The 24,278-nt window shown below is 40.2% G+C and overlaps 1 protein-coding gene across 1 annotated transcript; it reads left to right on the forward strand.

The window, feature by feature from the left end:
- Positions 1–647: 647 nt before the first annotated feature.
- ERRFI1 (ERBB receptor feedback inhibitor 1) lies at positions 648–22,737 on the forward strand. Its single transcript, XM_072156186.1, has 4 exons — positions 648–846; positions 17,960–18,155; positions 18,500–18,570; positions 18,804–22,737. Exons 2-4 carry the CDS (start codon positions 18,040–18,042, stop codon positions 19,937–19,939), a joined length of 1,323 nt encoding a protein of 440 aa, XP_072012287.1. The 5' UTR covers positions 648–846; positions 17,960–18,039; the 3' UTR covers positions 19,940–22,737.
- Positions 22,738–24,278: the final 1,541 nt, after the last annotated feature.

Here is a 24,278-nt window from a genome sequence, read left to right on the forward strand (position 1 = left end):
CTTTTGTTAGCAGGACCCTAATTCCGATTGTTTGTATATGTCTGATTTTGTTTGTATATGTCCCACATGATCTGTACAGCGCTGGGTAATATGATGGCGCTATAGCCGTTATGATTTATTATTATACGGAAGGTCTGTGAGTAGCTGATTTGGAAGTTACAGTGTAATTCTTGAATTGTCAAAAAAGAGAAACGCAGACATAGAAAGAAGAAGAGGAACATATTAGCTGTTCAGATGTTCACATATTAGTTACCAGTGTTTACTAAACTCAAGTCTGCACATCTGATTGTAAAACTATGGCAAAAAATGTTGATTTGAGAATACAAAAGTTTTTAATGTAAATGGACGCCAAAAAGTAAACCAAGAAATCAAAAGAGAACAAAAAGGAAAATTTGATCTATGAAACTTTTAGATGTTTTCTTTTAGTACATAAATCAAATACTTGTTACTTCCTAATTTGCCATGTAGGGGGCTGCATAGAAGTATAATATGATATAACACTAGTAATCAATCATTGACACACACACACAGTGTTCTTTCATGGGACCCACCCCCACCCCTACGCAGGCTGTTGCCCTTTTAAGAAGCACAACCTGGTGGTAGGCGTACATGTGTGATGTCACTGCCCAACCCATTCATATAAATCTGCCTCCCTCTAGAAGCCAGGAGGAATTACACACTGGCTAGTGAATGTAGAGTCAGGCACGCACAGGGAAATAACAAGCAGCGCTCTGTACGACAGTAGAACAGCCTGGAATGCTCAGGAATCTAGAACCGGAACACACAGGAAACACTTGTATCAACCCGAAGAACTAACCATGAGCTGAGCCCACCCTCAATGTACAGGTACGAGCCTCTGCTGCTGCTCTCATGGCTGAACTTGATGGATATGTGTCTTTTTTCTAACCCCGTTACAGGAAAATAAAGAGCTGGCTGTCTACCTAATCTATTACATTCTTGTACATTAGGATCCTAACAGGCGTAGATGTAGCAGGGCTAAATTGTACTGTCATTGTACTGTCTCTTTAACTAAACAGTAGGCTACCTGCAGTTTACCTGCATAAAGCATTATGATATACAGGGAAAGCTCTTTCATACAACCACCCAAAATTTGCATATATCTTTTTATTATTTTTAGTAATAATTATTATGATATATTATTTTGATCATTGCATGGTGCTTTAAACTATTCATAGAATACTGATTAGCACTGCATGTGATCAGAATATAGGACCCCAGAGCTTACATTTGTGTACGTACAATACATCTATATGCATGATAGTTTATACCTTAACATGCTATAAATACCTATAAGGCACCATCAGAAATGTGCTTCTGTTCAGTCTAGTAAGATTGTTGCTGCAGGTTATCTAAGGTTTTTGCAAATAAGAGATCTTTTGAGGTACATATTATAAGTATTACTATCTGTCTTGCTTATGTAGAATGAACCATACATGGGAGTATGGGCAGAATATAGGATAAAACAGGATCTAGAGGTGTGAAACTTGTCCTCTTCCAGCTTTAATGTAACTAGAATTCCCAGCTGTAGTCTATGGATCTACATGTAAATATGTATTGAGTGGATATCATAAATATTTAAACATCTAAAAATCTACATCCAGTCTGGATCTTGCAAAGTGTTCTGGATTAATTGACAGTTTAGAAAGATATAATTTCCCCCCATAGCCCAGTGTTAGACCCTGTCGATGATACCTGGTGTTCCAGCACTAGCAGTATTTTTTCTGGATTTAAGGAATTGAGCAGCATGTGGATGACCAGAGAAGTATTGTACATATGCTGTGTATCAAACATTAAAATCTTTTAGGAAATTTTAAATATTTGTCTTATAGTACCTGCTGCGTGATCTCAGCATATGTGTAGCATATGACATGCAGGTAGTAAGGTATGATTCACCCCCCTTGTATCCTACTCCTGACTATGGGGGCCGCAGAGTAGGAACAAAGCAAAATTATCTAGACAAGAAATCTTAGGATTTAATGAATTCCAAAAATTAAGTAGATTTAAGGCTGAAAGTATCACTTTAAGGAGGTGTGTCACTGGCTAAAGGTGCACCTGCCACACAGGTATGACAGGAACGGTTGCGAAGCAACTGTCAGGGGTGAAGAAAGGTGAGGTTGAGGTTTTTTTTTATTTTACAGGCTACAGCCTTGTTTATTTCAGGACATATTCTAAGGTAATCAGCATTGCAAACATACACCATGGACTATGATCCTGCTCAGCACTGTATACATACACTGATATTATCTGCACGCTCCCCTGCCTGCTTTCATTGAGTTAACCCCTGGTAGCCACGACTGAACCCACAGGCAACAATACCAAATCCAGTGATGAAGTGCTATGTTTTGTGCTGCATTACATACTAGGAGTATGCCACACAACTCCGATGCTGTGATTGAAATCTTTCAATCTTTTTTTTTTTTTTCCGTCTGTTGTGAATCTAGTTTTGTAGGTCTCAGATGCATTTGGATTTTTTTTCCTTTCAATCAGGGTAAGTGACAGCTTACACAATTGATAGTGGAGCGCTGCTGCTCGCATGATATGACTGGAACATAGGTGAACCATAATGGTGACTCACTGATTATTATCTTGCTGGTGGTGGAGATTGTAAATGTGTGTTGTAATCATGGAGTATATTGGCTTCTACATAGTCATGTTGTCATTGCAATTTTTTCATTCAGTAAATAGCAATGCAGCATGGTCAGGTTCTTAATAGTAGGATGATTCCTTATCGATGATTTACAAAACCCTTCCGAGCATGCTCCAATCATTGAACTTTAAAAGAGTGTTCATTCAGAGACTCCAAGTTGACCGTATGTCCGTCGTGAGATGAGCATAAATATGAGGTGAATCAAACTGGTCGGTCCGGTGGTATAGTGGTGGTGTCAACCACTTTACTATCTAGGGTAAAATTTTGATGCATTGTCTACCCGGTTTCTCTAATTTTTCGATTGACTAATGGGCGATACAGTGCTTGGTGCATCATATTTATGGGGCACATGTTTGGTTGGCGTGGTGACTCCAGATATAAGCTCAAGATTTTGGCAGGTCATGTCTAAAAGAATTTCAACCTCCTTATAAGGCTCAATCTGTTGAAAGTTTGTATTTTGCCCTAATCTGTGATGGGATCAAGCCTTCGGCAGCAGGACCTGTTGCATTAGCTTCTGAGTTGTTTTTGGAAGAACAACTCATGCATTTAGTTTTACTATGAAAGGTGCAGAGATGGAGATATTAAATACGATTTTGTACATGTCATATACTGTTAGTTTGTCTTTTAGGCCATAACTCTGTAATGCACGTTACCCTGTTTCCCCGAAAATAAGACAGTGTCTTATATTAATTTTTGCTCCTAAAGAGGCACAAGGTCTTATTTTCAGGGGATTCTTATTTTTCCAAGAACAAGAATTTACATTTATCGTTGAACAAAAAATCTACTTCTCTTATGACTCTCCAAACTCTGAATTTCATGCTGTATTTCTTGTGACTCCATTTCTATTAGAATCATTGGCCCCAATGTCTCATGTTTAGTAAAAGCACTTTCCATAAATGACCCTTCTTATCCTGGAAGCTGCTGGGATCACATTTGCAGCACAACAGTCAGTGATTTTATTCCATGAATTCTTACCCATGTCACAACCTTCTGCAGCATGTAAAAGATTTACTAATACTAATGTGTGGCGTGGGGGGAGCTGCTGCAATGGCTGCCGCTAGGTCTTAATTTCAGGGGAGGCCTTATATTTCTAAGACGGAGCAAAATTGTACTAGGTCTTATTTTCGGGGGATGTCTTATTTTAGGGGAAACAGGGTATATATGGAGATGTGCAGAACGGTCAATGCACGTGAGAAATGTCCTGTAAGCCTATTTGTGTGTTATTCTATTATGTTGAAAGGATGGCTCCTAGATGTGACTGATGGCTCCAACCTTGGACAATAGACCTATTATAACCCCAGTAACATTCCACAGTCCTCTACCATCAGCTCCCTATTCATGTGGCAGAAGAGCTTACTATCAAATTTCCTCCCAATGCCATCATACAACAGAGGTTTTTAAATATAAGCAATCACTTTTAGACTACGGTACTTAAGGAAGTCCACTGAACTTCAGAGGAACATACAATCTCCTTGCAGACAGCATCAGCCCAGTTGGATTTATACCTAGAGCGCAACACTGTGATGGTTCCCTGTTGGTTGGCATATCCGGAAAAAGATCATTCTTGTTCTTAGGCTGGCAAAAAACTGGAAAATGTTGCTATTTATCAAAAGAAAAAAAATGATAATCTTTATGTATCAAAATGAATATAGGCAATAGGGTGTTATTAGAGAAAATGTCTTGTTACATTAGGGAACAATCATGGGGTTTTACACAGCCCATGTAACCCAAAAAAGCACTGTAATGGGTAGCTGCATGCCCCATGTCACATTTGAAACATCGGACCAGCAGGGGGATCCCCTTTAGCCCCTAAAACATAAAATTTTAGGCCTCTTGAACGATGGTAGGCCTGCTACATTAACTGCGTGCAAATAATATAGGTCATATAGCTCTGACAGCAAAAACAAGTTTGCAGGAGGATGTATGCATCATCGGACTCTATTGTGTCATTGTTTTCTACCTTTACATCCATTAGATTCAAATAGTCTAAATAACCCCTTGCTCATTCATTTAGTACAGTATTTCCTCCCCATTAGTCATAAAAATACTACAGCATGTCCTGGGTGTGTAGAATAAAGTGCTAAAGGTGAGCTAAAAATATGCTTTAAAAGCTGGTAGATGGTGTTTGTGGAAACTTCCCAGAACTTTTCTGTCTTAACATAGGGTGGGTTTACAACACTTGTAGTTTTGTTTCTTTCTAACAGATTTCAGGATCTATAAGTAAAGTTTTACTTCAGTTCTATCTGTAGGGTACCTTAGACTTCAAATTTACCACTCCAAGGAAAATGAACCAGTGTAAAAATTAGATGACAACACCTTGACTCGGTGTCTTCAGTGGTGGGCACATTGTGAATTGGGGTTTCTTTAAATATATATATATATGTTAGTGACATATTATAGTTAGAATTGTATGTGAGGTGGGTGAAATTCTAAGGCCAAGTACATTGCGTTCTAAAAGAAAATGTCATGTTTTGACTTTCAAGCTTCTTGAGGCTGCCAAGTGCCCCTGTCTGCAGAAATACAAAAAAGATGTGTTTTCCGATTTTCCTATGTCACTGTTTCTGTTTGTTTTTGCTGTCCTTCCTGCATGCAGCCCAGAGTATCAGGCTTTTATCTCAGAACAGCTAAAGTTCAATGAAATTCTTACTTGAATTGATCAAGCACTGGGCAGACCTTCAAGAAAATGCAAAGAAAAGTGGAGCCTTTGTTAGGGACAGCGTATTGCTTTCATTGGTCCACCTGCCTGACAAAATGAGAGCTGCATTCTGATTGGCTGCGTTGGTCCACGCTGGGTGTCAAAACTGTCTCTGAAGTATTATCTTGTTGCCCATAGCAGCACTGGAATAATTATACATAATATCTAGTTACTATGGGCCGCATATATCATCTGATTTAGCCCTCATGTCAAGGCCTCCTCATTTTCAAGGCTAACTAAATAATTTTAATAGCAACAATGATTATACAAGATACTCGAGCCTTAAATATACAAGTGTTAAATGTGTTGTCCAAAATCACTAATGCCTCTCCTAGGAAAAGGGCATATACAGAGCTATGATGGCATGTATATATGGGAATATGAATATGTAATAGGATTGCATACAGATAATATAACCTGCTAAGTAAACCTATGGTTCTCCTATTTCTGACTTCTAACAATATAGATATAAATCAGGAAAATCTTAAATGGACAGCATTTTCCGCTTCCCTAATCTGCTACCTTCATCTCTAGTTCCCACACTTATTCCTATGCAAATGATACCCCATGGGAGTTGAAGGAATGGCTGAAAAGTACTTAGCAGATGGAGCTGCTGATTTTCACATAATGATTAAAAAAAAGACTAAATAAAAATGTGTTTTGTCCACTACTGACTATTAAGTGACTAAACAGAACTTTGCAGAAAAAAACTGTGTGCCCTATGTACGTGTGTTGAGTTCCATTGGAGGAGATGGTGGGTATAGGACAGTGATGGCTAACCTTTTAGAGCCTGAGTGCCCAAACTTCAACTAAAGTGCCAGCACAGCAATTTAAGCAGTAATTTATTTATCCCTTTTCTTTGACAATTTTCAATCATTCAGCCTCCTAAGGACACCAACATAGTTGAAAGGAGGAGGGCAAATTCATCTAATATTGTAGGAAGATTCTCCAGGAAGATTCTTTGAGTCCTGTCTGGTGAACTTCATTCTGGGGTGATGGCCTGGGTGCCCACACATAGGGCTCCGAGTGCCGCCTCTGACACTAGTGCCATAGGTTTGCCACCACTGGTATAGGAATTCTTGTATGTCTAGTGATAGGTGTCGTTATAAGACATCAAGTGCAAACTGGGACCCACCAAATCAATATATATGATTTGCCTTAATTTTTACTGATGAGCTTAGTTACACACTAAATAGAGGCATTGGGTCTAATGGACAGTGTCAGCCTTGGGTTACTTGGGCCCACCAGAGAAAATTATTCTGGAGGACAACCCTCCATCAACAACTAGGAAGCAGACCCTAGAAGCCTCTAAATTGATTTGTCTTCTGCTGGATTTATTAGATTAGAGCTAGGACCAACCAGAGGATGCTTGGGTCCAACACTGTGGACATATCTTGGGGCTTCATGTTAAGGAGTAGGGAGGAATTTGCATTACATTCCACCACATCAAATGTGGATTACCTCTCACAAATGCCACATTGCCTACTAGTCAATTGTCATATCTTGGCATATATAAATTCATGAATTTAACATCTGTAGTCATACAACACCTCCAATTACCAGATTCTAGTGAATGACTGCAGTGCAGGGTTAACCAGATACAATGGGATAAGACAGCTACACTTGTTTTCTATTTTATATCAAATCATTTTTAAAAGACTAATACTAAAAAATGTAGTATTTTACTTCATTGTAGAAGCATACTGTAGATGTATTCTGGAGTTGTTTCCCCTTTAAGAACTGCCTGTAGTGAGAGGGAGATTAGGAAGGGCAGTGCATGATAATGATATATGTGTCACAGAAATATTCCTCTCCTCCTTAAATTGACTCCTGTCTTTCATTAATAATATGCCAGCAACCTAGCACAAGGTGATACCTTCTAATTAGGGATCCCTCCCTTCATAGTGGTGGAATGACGGAAGGAAGCTTAGAGACGTGACTAAAAAAAATGCAAATTGAACATTCTGGATTCTGTGATTTGTGACTGTTGCAGATTTTGTTCCATCCCAGAGGACACAGACTCAATATTTACTCATCCACCACCTTCATGGGGATAAATTCTATATAGTTTTACTTACTCCCACAGAGACTGGAATATATAAAAGATACAGTACCATTATCCAAATGGACCCTCATTAAGCTGCTGGATTCTATCTCCACGCCGTACAAAGTTATTTAGAACTCATGAGTTTGCATAAATCAATATCCTAGTCTGAGGCATAACTCATATTACTGGGCATCAATGTTGAGACTGTACCATGCCCCCAATTATAATGTATTGTTTGTAGTACTAGCATTCTCATGAGACACAATAATAGCCCCTTGAGGCTCCTAAGCCCTGGGGTAACAGTCCCTTCTGTACCCATTTCATATGTATGTATTCACGGTGATTTCTCATTTAAAGGAATTATACAGAATTGATGGCTTATGCTTATGCTAGGCCTTCAAGATCACATCAGAGACCATCTGTCTCCATGAACCTTTGTCAGACAGCAGGCACTTTGTAAACATTAGTCTACTTTGCTTACTTGCTTATTTCCTTAGAATATGACTTAAGCGCTTAACCACAGGCTAGCTTGGTGTGATAATCTTGCTTTGTGCACCTGGGGAATTATTGGACTGAACCTCGGACCACTGAACTGAACAGACACGCTGAGCTCAGTCATTCTAGTTTTGTTCCATAAAATCCCACAAGTGCACATAGCAAATTTGACAGACCAACCTCACTTTAAGTTATAAAACCTGATGCTACTAAAAGTATGGTCTGATCCCCACAGACCTCATATTTATGGTCTATGATATGTCTATACTAGATAACCCCTTTAAATCTAGAAGGTCCACTAATAAGGGAGGGATGGTAGTAGTTCCTTTTGGAGTATTTCCTTCCCCCAATGTGTGAGTAATCGGTAACACTACAACTCAATACAGAACAAAACAGTAGGGGCTGTATTGTCTATTTACTACCATTACACAACTACCACAAGTATCCTGCAACCCATAGCAACCAAAGAGACACTTCCATTCATGGCTCAGCTTAGGGCATTGAAACCAATATTGATTGCTTGCCTGTGACAGGCTGTACATTATTTGACCTGCATTTTGCTGCTGGATTTCCAATGACCAGATCGACTTTAGTAGAAACACTTGATTCTGCATTCATAGAACAAATCCACCTCACTGAAATGTATTAACCCATTTCAGGGCCTTTATTTTGCTTCCCACGAGTCTTCTAAGTTGACATGTCAACAGTGTATAATTACTTTGTATCCTCTCCCCCCACCACCCCTCTCTTTTCTTTCCTGTCCATGCAGCGTTCCTCACATTCATAATACTGGCCATTCACAATTCTCCGCAGAAACTCAAGGCAGGTCACCTCGTTTGACACAAAGACTCCGTTTGTCTGTCATAGGCAAAGCTGGAGATGTTTTTCCCCCCTACGCTTGGAAGCGGACAAAATTTTTAAAAGAGTAACAAAAATAATCTTTTTTTAGAGCAAGTATAAATATTTTAAGTGTTCATTAAAACTTTGGAATTCCACAGGGAATTTGGAGCAGACCCTAGTTACACAATCGCTGACAGATGAGCTTAAATGAGATCTGTGTACTGAACACACTGTCTAATTATACGTGGGGCCTTAAAGCAGTTGTGCAGGTGGGGGTTGGGATATGTCGAACACCCAGAAGGCCCCTGCTGTTAACCACGACACGATAAGATAGCATTGTTAATAAATATGAATTGTATCCTATGAATTATAAGAATTGTTACTAATGATATATCATTAAAATATTGCATTTTATTTATTAGAGGTATATATTGGCTTTTCTAACTACAACAGTAGTACAATGCATATTACTTAAAGGAAACCTACCACTTGTATTGGAAGTTTTCCGATAGCAATACCGGGCACCAGCTCAGGGTGAGCTGGTGCCGGAGCTTATTTTAGTTAGTGTTTTAAACCGCGGTATCGCGGTTTAAAACACTTTTTAAACGTTATAGCCGGCGCAGGCAGGTACGCGCTCGGCGCTTACCGTGCACGCGGCTCTCATTCACTTCCTATGTAGCCGTGCGCACGGTAAGCGCCGAGCGCGTACCTGCCTGCGCCGGCTATAACGTTTAAAAAGTGTTTTAAACCGCGATACCGCGGTTTAAAACACTAACTAAAATAAGCTCCGGCACCAGCTCACCCTGAGCTGGTGCCCGGTATTGCTATCGGAAACCTGCCACTACAAGTGGTAGGTTTCCTTTAAGTAGATAACAGTGGAACAGTGCCATCTAGTGGGCAAAAAATAATGGGGGAAGAAAGTGTGAAAATTTTGAGCCATTAAATTACAAGCAGAGTTACAGGCCCACATTTATTAAAGCGTTTGCGCCAGTTTTCTGTCTGATTTTTCACTGAAAAGAACAGGCAAAGTGCTTGCACGTGTATTTTTAAATTGTCTGTGTAGTTTTGTGTAGTGGCTGCATTATGTCTAACAAGATGTGTACCTAAAAGGGCGAGTTAGTGCCACATTTATTACTGATGTGCGCCACAATTCTGCACCATAAACAAAGTGCAACAAAAAATATGGTACAAACTTCTAAAGCAGTGCAAGGGGCGTCAGATTAATGAAGACCGTGCGCCAGTTTTTATTAATCTGCCACTCTCTCCACTCCGCACTGCAGTTTGCACTAGGTTTGATAAATGTGGACCACAATGTTTGGGATTAGAGGCAAAACAAGTTTACCTTCTGCGTAAAACAAAATGAATAAATAAAAAACCTTTGCATACAATTACTATGATGATTCCTTTCCTCGTAATCGGGGAACCCACTATTGGAAGCCTGAATTCTTGTGGGGACCATGTGTTTAAAATAAATTATATATTGTAAATATATATATATATATATATACACACAATTCCCACACTGCCACATGACCCCGCAGGATCGGACACCCCAAGCAGAATCTGTATTTGCAGAAATTTATCTAATTCCGTTGATAATAAAACACCACAGTCATCCTAGCCAGAGCCAGCGTTAGGGGGCAGCAAACTGGGCATTTACCCAGGGCCCCTGTCCTAAAGGAGCACCCTGCATGTGGATTTTTGTGGGAAGAGGTTGTATTGCACTTTTAATACCCCTTGGCAGAATTCCTGGGAGAAGATGCTTATCTATCTAGTTATCTATCTATTATAATTTTTCTATTTCCTATCTAACCATTTATCTATCTAGCATTGTATATCTATATATCTTCTATCTATATATAATATACTTTATAGTTAGTCCATCTATCATCAATCTACCTGTCTACTGTATCTCCTGTAAAATTCTCCTACAGCCCAGGGCCGATTCTAGCATATTTGCTGCCTGAGGCGAATATTAAAATGCTGCCCCCCCCCCCCCCCCCCCGCTCCCTGTTAAGTAAATGCTGAAAACTTTACCAACAAGTAACATCCCTACAGACAGCTCCCTGACACTGTGTGACTGACTACAGGTTCTGGGAGGCATCAGTGGCATCTAGTACCTTATAGATGACAATCTCTTTATTCCGGGTTCTCCAATCCATGACGTATCACTGCTGAATTCACGGGCGGATATCTTCAGCTCCGTGCAGCATCTCCACCCGGCGTCCCTAAAAATATCACAGTCACTTACAGTATGAAGTATATACCCCTCACAACACAACTGACCGCACTCTCCCCACATATAAAACATCCCTTCATTATATATATATATATATATTCTACTGGAATTATAGCATACACAGCACCAATCAATATACAACACCCCCAATTTATTAATACAGACCCCTAACATTTAGTTTAAATTATGCAAAGTAATCTAATGTATCCTATAACTAATATATCCCACCCTGTTATTATGTTACATGATTTTACATACAGTGCTCCCCTGACCAATGTGAATATATAGCACCCCCTAATATACAGCCCCCCAGCTTAGTAATATACTGTATCCCATATACAGCCCCCCCAGCTTAGTAATATACTGTATCCCATATACATCCCCCCAGCTTAGTAATATACTATATCCCATATACATCCCCCCAGCTTAGTAATATACTGTATCCCATATACAGCTCCCCAGCTTAGTAATATACTGTACCCCATATACATCCCCCCAGCTTAGTAATATACTATATCCCATATACATCCCCCCAGCTTAGTAATATACTGTATCCCATATACAGCTCCCCAGCTTAGTAATATACTGTACCCCATATACATCCCCCCAGCTTAGTAATAGACTGTACCCCATATACATCCCCCAGCTTAGTAATAGACTGTATCCCATATACATCCCCCAGCTTAGTAATAGACTGTATCCCATATACAGCTCCCCAGCTTAGTAATAGACTGTATCCCATATACAGCCCCCCAGCTTAGTAATATACTGTATCCCACATACAGCCCCCCAGCTTAGTAATATACTGTACCCCATATACATCCCCCAGCTTAGTAATAGACTGTATCCCATATACAGCTCCCCAGCTTAGTAATATACTGTATCCCATATACAGTCCCCCAGCTTAGTAATATACTGTATCCCATATACAGCCCCCCCAGCTTAGTAATATACTGTATCCCATATACAGCCCCCCAGCTTAGTAATATACTGTATCCCACATACAGCCCCCAGCTTAGTAATATACTGTATCCCATATACATCCCCCCAGCTTAGTAATATACTGTATCCCATATACATCCCCCCAGCTTAGTAATAGACTGTACCCCATATACAGCCCCCCAGCTTAGTAATATACTGTATCCCATATACAGCTCCCCAGCTTAGTAATATACTGTACCCCATATACATCCCCCCAGCTTAGTAATATACTGTACCCCATATACATCCCCCCAGCTTAGTAATATACTGTACCCCATATACATCCCCCCAGCTTAGTAATATACTGTACCCCATATACAGCCTCCCAGCTTAGTAATATACTGTATCCCATATACAGCCCCCCAGCTTAGTAATATACTGTACCCCATATACAGCCCCCCCAGCTTAGTAATATACTGTACCCCATATACAGCTCCCCAGCTTAGTAATATACTGTACCCCATATACAGCCCCCCCAGCTTAGTAATATACTGTACCCCATATACATCCCCCCAGCTTAGTAATATACTGTATCCCATATACAGTCCCCCAGCTTAGTAATATACTGTATCCCATATACATCCCCCCAGCTTAGTAATATACTGTATCCCATATACAGTCCCCCAGCTTAGTAATATACTGTACCCCATATACATCCCCCCAGCTTAGTAATATACTGTACCCCATATACATCCCCCCAGCTTAGTAATATACTGTATCCCATACACAGCCCCCAGCTTAGTAATATACTGTATCCCATATACATCCCCCAGCTTAGTAATATACTGTATCCCATATACATCCTCCCAGCTTAGTAATATACTGTATCCCATATACAGCCCCCAGCTTAGTAATATACTGTACCCCATATACAGCCCCCCAGCTTAGTAATATACTGTATCCCATATACAGCTCCCCCCAGCTTAGTACTATACTGTATCCCATATACAGCCCCCCCAGCTTAGTAATACACTGTATCCCATATACAGCCCCCCAGCTTAGTAATATACTGTATCCCATATACAGTCCCCCAGCTTAGTAATATACTGTACCCCATATACATCCCCCCAGCTTAGTAATATACTGTACCCCATATACATCCCCCCAGCTTAGTAATATACTGTACCCCATATACATCCCCCCAGCTTAGTAATATACTGTACCCCATATACATCCCCCCAGCTTAGTAATATACTGTATCCCATATACAGCCCCCAGCTTAGTAATATACTGTATCCCATATACATCCCCCAGCTTAGTAATATACTGTACCCCATATACAGCCCCCCAGCTTAGTAATATACTGTATCCCATATACAGCCCCCCAGCTTAGTAATATACTATATCCCATATACAGCCCCCCAGCTTAGTAATATACTGTATCCCATATACATCCCCCCAGCTTAGTAATATACTGTATCCCATATACAGCCCCCCAGCTTAGTAATATACTGTATCCCATATACATCCCCCCAGCTTAGTAATATACTGTACCCCATATACATCCCCCAGCTTAGTAATATACTGTATCCCATATACAGCCCCCAGCTTAGTAATATACTGTACCCCATATACATCCCCCCAGCTTAGTAATATACTGTATCCCATATACATCCCCCAGCTTAGTAATATACTGTATCCCATATACATCCTCCCAGCTTAGTAATATACTGTATCCCATATACAGCCCCCAGCTTAGTAATATACTGTACCCCATATACAGCCTCCCAGCTTAGTAATATACTGTACCCCATATACATCCCCCCAGCTTAGTAATATACTGTACCCCATATACATCCCCCCAGCTTAGTAATATACTGTACCCCATATACATCCCCCCAGCTTAGTAATATACTGTACCCCATATACATCCCCCCAGCTTAGTAATATACTGTACCCCATATACAGCCTCCCAGCTTAGTAATATACTGTATCCCATATACAGCCCCCCAGCTTAGTAATATACTGTACCCCATATACAGCCCCCCCAGCTTAGTAATATACTGTACCCCATATACAGCTCCCCAGCTTAGTAATATACTGTACCCCATATACATCCCCCCAGCTTAGTAATATACTGTACCCCATATACATCCCCCCAGCTTAGTAATATACTATATCCCATATACAGCCCCCCAGCTGAAATCTGGACCCATATAAATATATAACCCCACCAGGAAAAGAATAATACAATATATACAGCCCCCCAGTATAAAATTATTCTGGCCCCATATAATATATAGAGCACCCCCCGCCCCAGTTTAAATGTATCTGGCCCCATATAATATACACAATACCCCCCCCCCCCCGACAATTCTGGCCCCAATACAATATATACAGTAACCAATAAACAAACCCCCGCCCCCCCCCCCCCCCCCGCCCCCAGTATAAAACAATTCTGGCCCCATGTAATGTATACCCCCCCCCCCCCCCCACAGTATACATCAATTGTGGCCACAAATATCACTCCCTCACATAAAATAAATGACAGTACATTAAAAATAATAAAATCATACTCACCTGCAGGCAGCTGCTCCCTCGGCGCGCGGCTCCAGTCTTCATGCGGCTCCGCACAGTGACACAGGCGCCGTAACGTAATGACGCCTGTGTCACTGATTAGAACGGAGCGACGCAGCTGCCGGAAAGGCGCTGCGTCGCTCCGCATATAAATCGCGCCTGTGTCTTAAAGAGACAGGCGCGATTTATTTAGCTGATGGGCGATTCGGGCGTTAATGGACGCCCGAATCGCCCACCGTAGGGCGGCGAATTTCGCCGCCCTTTACAGGGACCCACATTCTGCCGCCTGAGGCGAGATTTTCATCTCGCCTCATGGCAGATGCGGCCCTGCTACAGCCCCATATTATAGATTTTCTTACCATACTACTGTTTGTAAAAAAAAAACAAACCTGGCCCTAATCATAGCATTGTCTGTTGGACCATAATATTGGACTCCAACTTAATATGAGCGGCCATGGTCCCTCCATGATGTTGCAATGCATGCAACTTCTACCATCCTCAAGAATTGTGCTCTCTATAATCGCCTCCTTAGGTCCTTCTGATCTCTTCTGAACATTTGTCAGGAGCCATGTATCTGAATACTCTTAATGCTTGCTAATGGACATTCTCTAGACATCCCTTGAGACCTGCGGGTTACATGGCACTAAGCATCCACTTACCCATACTCCTTATCTGGCTTCCTGTCTTGGCTGACCTAGGATAGCGTAGCTAATGTAACCATTAGTTCATGTCTGTATTTATTCTCCATTTGACACTTTGTTTTTTTGTAATATGTTGGGGGTGGGGGCGGACTGCGGTAGACGCTTCCATCTATGATTCCCCTTCGTTGTGTGTATAGTAACTAGTGAGTACATAGCTGGGAATTTAAGTGACCACTTTGTCATCACAATAAATTCCTGGTGTCTGGCTGCACATAGAGGGAGGAGTAGATGGAAAATATTACATGTGTATATGTCTTTATTATATCCGGTGCTTAATAAGGATCTCAGTACTGTATAATGTGCATTGTATAAGGGGCAGCTCAGCTTAGACTTCCAGTAACATTTACGCTGTGTATACCACAGGGGTGTGTAGTTATATGGTTTTCCAATACTGGGTAATGTGGATCATATAATAGGACCAATGATCAATCATTTAATACCAACTTTGGATCACTTGTATACTCACATATTCTTAAACGTGGATCTTCTAAGTTTGTCTTGAATTTACTTCTGCTGTGCCTGGTAGCTCCTCCCTATTAATGGGTACGGTTGCAGCACCAAATGCAGTCCATGGTCAAGAGTGGTGCTGAATCTGTAAAAAGAAGAGAAAAACTTTTTTATCTACTCCCCCCCCCCCCCCCATAGACCACTTAACATTAATTTCTAACCTAATGCTGCTTCTTATGTGCTCAGAAGACCTAACGTAAGTTAGGAAAACTGAGTGGCAACCAAGTCGCCATTTCGGCAAAGGGAATCCAGAATGGTACCATGTTAGGGGCCACTCAGCTTTCCTTAAGCAATCCAATGTTAAAAGAAAATGTAATTTTCTTAGACTCTGTTGAGCTCGCTATATATCTGTAATGTGTGTAGATAAAAGATATCTCATTATATAGGTATGCAGTAATATACGTCCATAAAAAAAATCGGGACCCTATTTTATACAAGCGGGTAAAACACACATACCAGCTCAGAGGGTGGGTTGTGTAAACGAGTCCTGGATGGTGAATGCGTCATGATCCCTTCTTACATATGTAGTTTACAACCAGATTGAACGGATTATTATACTATATGTATCAGTGAAACCTAGACCAACGTGTCCGATATTTTATCATGAGCGTCAGATTTGCCATTAAGATGATTAGAACATTTTGTGCTCGGCACTCAGTCACAAAAACAAACCATGATCTGAGAAGCCCATACATGGAAGAAAACGCAGATCAAGTCTGATGCCAGCAGTCAAAACAAGAGACCCCATGATAAATGGTCAAAATCAATTATACTTTCCACCCAAGGCTCCGTAGAAACGAGTGTACACAGTGTAACATTACAGTGATATTTTTCATGGCACTTCTCTGTCAAAATATAAATTTGCTAATGCATTACAACATTGGAAGGGAAAAAGGGAAAAGTGCAAACAAGGCTATTAGGATTTTTTGGCTTCTTGTAGAATATCCAAATAAAGTATTGCATGTTGTCTTCTGTCCTATGTGACAGCCGTATAGGATAGAGAGAGTCTGAATTCTGCCTACACAGTGCTTGACCACTTTCTGTTGTCCTAGGCTAGATGTAGGGTAAGATGGGTGAAAAATACTTTAAAAATGTCTCTGTCCCAGATATTTCCATCCAATTATAAAGGGTTAATTAAAATCCACTGCTATGGGCTTTATAAAAAAGGTGCAACCTCTAAAAATGGCTGCTTTTTTAACTATATGGACAATATAATTTTAACATTTATAAGCAATGAACATAAACTGTAAGTCTAACGAAGTAATTCATCATGAATCATGCATTCCCAAGACCAACATCGCTCTGTAGGGTTATTGTCCATCACAAGGTTCCATTCAGGAACATGTAACATTCCCCCAGTAACGCTATGAGGCTGCCAAAAAGACTTTATCATGAAGGTAGGAAAATGTATTCCTACTACAGTTTTACATTTTAGTCATTGGACCTGGATATATACACAACCAGATATTCATCTAGTTGTCCCGCACACTTAGGCTACATGCACACTGCCGTGTGCCCGCCTCACTGTAGCACGGTGGACACACGGCAGTGCGGGGAGAGGAGGAGGAGGAGGTGAGCGCCGCTCACCCCCACCCCTCTCCATAGGAACATATGGGCCACGGCGCCGTAATACGGGAAAAGATAGGACATGTCCTATCTTTTCCCGGGCTACGGAGCGGTATGGTGCCGCACGTGTGCTGCACCGTACCGCTCCCGTACCATGCCGTGAGCCCATAGGAGTGTATGGGGGACATATGTAGGCCGTATATACGTCCCCCATACATGTGTGTGAATGCAGCCTTATACTGTATTTATCTGTGGAGCCTAACCTTACAGTATCTAGCACATGTGCAAATGTATTAAATCTGAGCCCAATGCCCAGTCTCAAATTATCATTCCCTTCCATTTCATGCTGGGCATACATCAAACCCCTTGCATTCGCAGGATGTACACTCAACCTTCCACCCTTGAACCATTTTGGGTCCTCAACTAGAGCCTTAATTTATCTCAGTAATAAGTGTCTGAAGATATGATTAATATTGCTGCATAGGCTACTCCTATCCAGGCCATAGTACATCTAATCTAGATGTGTTCATAAGAAATGTCCTTGGCCAGCTCTAATTATATGTCAGTGCTAAGCACTTCTTGATAACAAAGATGTGACTTATAAATCTGCATAAAATTGCATAAGTATGTTTTTGGCGTGGTGATAGCACACCCATTAGACTATTATATCATGGCATAATCATTATTTTTCTTTCTCTTACAGTTGAAGGAATGACAGCTGCTTGTAGATCCCATGTCTGGAGCTTTTTGTGAGTAGCTGAAGTCTACAAGGAACAAGACACAATGACAACAGCTGGGCTTGCAACTCAAGACGTTTCGTTGAAAAACAGCTTTATGCACAGTGCCCAGGGTTTAATGTGCGGCAAATCATGTTGGGCAAATCATGGCGAGTTTGAAAAGTAAGTAATGGCATCTGATAACATTCAACACAATAGAAATGAGTCTTTTTTTTGTACCTGAACCATGACCAGAGATGGGTTAGCCAGTATTCCTAAACCCGAGGGCTATCCTCTGTTTACTTTCTGCTATTACATTTACTATAGTATCTAGGATTTTCCTTCTCCAATTGGTATTCTAACGACCATTGTATTAATAAATATTGTATATTAGTGAATCAGTCTATATATCTTTTAGATTTTCCATTTTTCGGAAGCATAATATTTTATAATTTATAGTATTCAGTATTAATATGCACAATGATCACTATGATAAGTGACTTATAATGACTTTTTTTATGTTGCAGTACATTCTATGGGATGGATTCAATGCCCTATGTTATAAAATCTGCTGCTCAACAGCAAACCTCCTCTATTGGTAAGTATTGTTTTAGACTTTCTAGTGAATGCACTCAAACCAAGACTAAATGTGGAGATCCCAATGACAATTTGATCTTAAAAACATCTTACATAAAGTATACAGTATCATATCTATGAACAGTTCTGCATTTGATGTCCATACAACAATCATTACAAATTGTTACAACACAATACCTGTAGATGTGAAGAAGTGAGTAACATTACTATATTTCTTTTATTTATTTTTTTCAGGCCACCATTCTAGGCCCCCCACCGTAAATGGACATTGCTGCTCTGAAAACTGCATGAGAAAATCCAGCTTTTTTCCTCTTAGCATGCCTATAGTGGAGCATTCTATAAACTGTGAAGATGACCAAGTTGTTCCTTCATTTAAGAAACTGTCAATGAATGGTGGGGCAGAGAGGACCCCTCCTTTAACGCCTGTTAAAAGTGGACCGCCACAATTTTATTCCATTCCTCCTAGTGATCGAAGCTCGAGGCCTTTACCACCTCTCCCAATTTCAGAGGATCATTCTTTCGATGAGGCAGATAGCGAGGTTGAATTGCTCACGAGTTCCGAGACTGACTTGCTCATACAAGATGGAAGGCCTCTGGCATTTAAGTATGGTGTCCCAAGCAGAAGGAGTTTCAGGGGATGTGGACAGATCAATTATGCATATTTTGACTCAGTATCCGCAACCAAAAAAGCAGATGAAATCCCAGTATGTCAACAAAATGGATGTGTACAAAACTTAAAACCTCAGAAACCTGAACAGTGTCACAGGAGACTAAGGAGGTCTCATTCTGGCCCAGCTGGATCATATAATAAACCTGCTATTCGGATACATGCACATAGGACTTCTCCTAATTCAGATGAAGACAAACCTAAAGTTCCACCAAGGGTTCCAATACCCCCTAGGCCGGTAAAACCAGATTACAGAAGGTGGTCAGCAGAAGTTTCCTCAAACACGTACAGTGATGAGGACCGACCTCCTAAGGTCCCGCCAAGGGAACCTTTATCTAGGAGCAATTCTCGTACACCAAGCCCGAAGAGTCTCCCTTCATACCTCAATGGTGTAATGCCCCCAACTCAAAGTTTTGCACCAGACCCAAAATATGTTAGCAATAAGGCTCTTCAAAGACAAAACAGTGAAGGATCTGCCAATAAGATCCCTTGTATTTTACCTATTATAGAAAATGGAAAGAAAGTCAGTTCAACACATTATTATCTTTTACCAGAGAGGCCACCATACCTTTACCGTTATGAAAAGTATTTTACAGAATCTAAAGACGCTTGTTCTGAGTCATGTTCTAGCAATGACAGTAGTCCATCTACTGATGCCAAGGCTAAATTGGACAATAACCATACCACCACTTTCCGGATGTAGATCCCCTGTAATGCATGGAATGAGTAGATCATTAACATACTACAGGATGTTACTTTAGGCCTATGTGGCTGGTTGGGAAGTGGAGGAAGGACAAACTGAACTAAAAAACTGAGCAGATATGGAGTCTATGAATGGTCTCCTTATAAAAATGTGAGGTATAATTTTGTAGTTGTGTCAATGTGATAGGTGAGCATGGAGCCTAAGCCACTGCTGAACAGTCCTGTACTGTTGACAACCGTAGGGATAATTTGGGCAGTTACATATGAAAAGATGACCCGTGACATTCTACTGCTGATATTTTATGAAAACTGAATGGCTTTGAGAAGAATAGTGCAGTATTTGTGTATCCTACTTTGTTTTAACCCTTCCTCAAATGTTTGCCTCTTTATGTCTCAAGGTCTGGACTTAAGCATAGGGTGAAGCTCAAAAAGCTGCTAGTGGTGTGTTCTTTTAGGTTAGGACACCATTTTTATTTTATCTGTTTCTAGATGGTAAATAAAAAAGCACAAACGTATGGAATTTCTAAGATGTTCTGAATGGGAGATTTTCCATGGACCTGTCAACCAAGCTAAAGGTAGTGAAGGCAGCCATTTTCTTATAGACTGGCCTATCTGAGATGGAATTGTCCAAACAAGCCACCCTCAACCACTAGCAGTACTAGAAGGAATGACCCGCTTAAGTCTAATGAGTGCGTCCGTTTGATGTAGCTAGTTCGGATGAATTGAATGATGAAGGAAGGTTACCAACAAAATGGCTGCCTCTACTATGTTGATGACTGGGACGATTAGCTCCTGTTCATGTACTTTGTTTCATGTTTGTCAGACTCTGCTTTACCTTCCTCTTATGGCCCAAAGAGTGAAATGGAAAATGAAGAAAACCCAGTGTTCTTTCTAGTAAAGTGTTTATTCTAGATTGCCAGTAAGTTCTCTGTTTATTCTTTTCCTCTTTTTCTAATATATTAGTAGATCTGAAGCACAAGCTGGCCTTGTGTTAATACTATCTGTTCAGTATTTTTTTTCCTTGTGCGTTAAATAAATCTTTAGCAAATATCACAATAGGCGACACATGGCACTCTCGCTCTAGTGGGAGTTATGCACAAACTCCCCGTGAGTGAGCAACATGGCGTCATTTTTTTTTGCCAAGGTCAATAGAGGAGGCAGCGTGTGTAGTTGTATTTACAGTCTGTGTTTATACAAATCTGAAAAAAATCTGAGCTAAAAATTATATGAGCTTCTAATACATTTTAGAGGACAGAACAGTAGTTTCTCATCAAGTAGACCAAAGGCATAGCCAAAATTTTACATTACATTAATAATATGGGGTGTCCAAATGAAAGCCTGTTTAAAATGACTGTTGGGTTCATGGAATCAATCCAAAAAGAATTGCTTGGATTGTGGATGTGGGTGAAAAAATGAAAAGTGACAACCAAATTAGATTTTTACAGTCTGGGTACAAGATTTCTTGTCAAACAGCATTAAAGCTCAAATTTGGGACCATGAAAGGGCATTTACATTTTTAGTTTATTCTTGATAGCCCTAATGCTTTTTTTATGATATTTTTTTTACGGTCTTCCAAACCTTAGCTAAAACTTGTATTTTAGAAAGAAAAATATCATATATGCCAATTTATATATCACCATTGTTACCCTTATTTTACAACCAGGGGTATAAACATAGATTGATTGTTTAGAATAGGTGCCATTATACAGTCAATATACCTACACTAAATTTTTAAAGATCACAAAAAGTGTGAGCCAATTACAGTGTCTTTCAATATACAAGACGCAAACAGACTTATTTTTCAGTGTTCTCTCATCAATATGAAGAACCTCCTGTTACGATATGGAACCAATGATATCACTAGGTGATCAAGATGTAGTGGTGCCTTTTGGTTCAATTTAAGTAACCGTAACGTTGTGATCACCAGTAGACCCATAAATAAAGTCTAAGTGGGACAGCAAAGTTTTACTATTCGTCTCATGCAGCCTAAAAGGGGAACTTTGTTATTGGCTGAGACAACCTACATAGGCTGATGGAGTATACCAGGAGTATTATTCTGAAACCACAGTAGGACAGTGGATTATCTTCCCTCAGGCCACCAGAGGATGTATGTTTGTGCCTTTTTTATATTATAAGTAAAAAATAAAAAGCTTCTTTCCTCTAATCTATAATTTTTTTTATAAGCTTCTTTTTCCTAAATTTAGAAATTGAGCTGCAGTTTTCAATGTCACACTTCCAGGAATAGGCAGGTTCCATGTTTGATATGACACAACACCCAAAGGCAGAAGGAGCTGAATCCCTATACTGTGAGCGTTTTTTTTGGTTGACTGTCCCTCTTTTTGGAATGTTGAGGAAAAGAGGTGCTGCTGAGAAAAAAAAACAGATACAAAACTTTTGGAAAGATTTCTAAATGTCTGAACAGTGGTGTTACCCATAGTAACTAATTGGGTGACAACTGTCTAGAGTGAGAGAACGAAAGCACTAACCTGATTGGTTGCTGAGGGTAACACCCTCAGTTAGTTGTGTGCTAGTGTTTTTATATCGCCCTGTATCTGTCTCTTCATAATCCAGTGATACACATGCTGTTTACAGTTTGAAACTGATTAACTATTTAAGTTACATTTTTTTTTTAATACAGACTAAATGAAGGTATAAATATTAGCATAAAATGCACTGATATTCCGGCATATGTACAGTATTTGACAAAGAATGATTCTGTTCATTTTGTTATTTTTGGATAATACTGTGTGTTATCATGTCTTTTTGAAATTAATAAAGCTATAATATACTTATTTATGACATTGCTTATGGTGCCAATTTATTTCTTGACCCAATAGTATCCGTAATCCATGCCCAAGATGTTGTTGCCTCCTATGTACACTGTTAGGAAGGCCCTTAGTATTGATACTAAATTTATGTTCTTTGACCTTACAAAGTGAAAGCCGGGGAAGGTGGTTTAGATTATTGTCCAGTCTCATATGGATTTTAATACAAGGTTGAGTAGTCTTTCAATGTATCTGGAGCTGCTGCTAGGACCGGGACATCACAAGGAACTCCAATCAAAGACTTGATACACAGGGGCGTAACTTGAGGGGGTTCAGAGGTTGCGGTCGCACCTGGGCCCAAGAGGTTTAGGGGGCCCTTATGGTGTCACTTTCCCATATGAGAAGACTATTACTGTAAACCCTACATTATAGTTGGGGGCCTGGCACAGACTTTGCACTGGGGCCCATCAGCTTCTAGTTACGCCGCAGTTGTTACAGATAGCTAAAGGTCATAAATTTATGGTTTGCAATGATAGTGGCCCTTATTATAATAAATGTACATTGTGATAGTTTTACAGGAACCATTCATAATATCCTCTACATTGGATATAGATAACAGATGAGTTGGACATGTATTGTACCAGATGACGAGCACTGATCACTGGTCATATATGTCTTTGTGTTCTAATGAAAATGCAGTCAGAGAAAAGCTTCAGATGCCATTTATTTACAATATTTAATTTACAACCCACACACCTAAGACACTCATCTTTTAATGCTTATACAAAAGCAGGATCATTTTGTCATCACAATTATACACTTAGGGGTGTGGACATTTAATGAGATTACACCAGAATGGGTGTCACATCTTTGACAAACTCCTAGTTCCTCCCTAAAGTGCTGCAATTGTGTTGGAACACACACCTCTCCTGAGCTCAACACTGAGCAAAGCTAAAGAGAACGGTAGGCATATAATAGGTCTCCTATAACAAGGCTGAAGACCATTTATTTATGGATAAGATCTAAGGGGTCAGTCTACTTAAACAAAAGGTGAAATGTGAAGTTCCTTGGCTGCAATAGAAAAACTGGAACAGGATCCCTTGGCCACCCTTTGCCAATAATGGTGTCTTTTTGTGCTAGGCTGTCCTTAAGTCCAACCCCTTATTCCAACAGCAAGGACCTACTTGCCTCAATCCTAAATTGAGCCTCCTCCACACCTCAAACCATGCAGTCTAAACTTTTCTGGTGGAATTTGCAAACTTACATCACAGTTTATGCTGTGCTAGATGGAATCTTGGTGGACCCTCCGGTGGCAGCTGAGGTAGTAGCCAGATGCAAGATGACCATACTGTAACCTGCATAAATCATAAGACTGGAGGATAATAGAGATAAGAATGGAGAATGCATCCTTTCTGCCTGCTTTCAGTCTTTAGTTTCAGGACATGGGAATATGAGTCCCCTGCAGATGCTTAACCCCTTAGTGACGCTGCCTGAAAAGGCTCTAGTGACTTTTTTTTTTTTATGTGCTACTTATCATTTTTTTCGGGACTTATATACCTAGTTATAACAAAATAA

The sequence above is a fragment of the Engystomops pustulosus genome, chromosome 6 (genome assembly GCF_040894005.1).
Source record: "Engystomops pustulosus chromosome 6, aEngPut4.maternal, whole genome shotgun sequence".
NCBI lineage: Eukaryota > Metazoa > Chordata > Amphibia > Anura > Leptodactylidae > Engystomops > Engystomops pustulosus.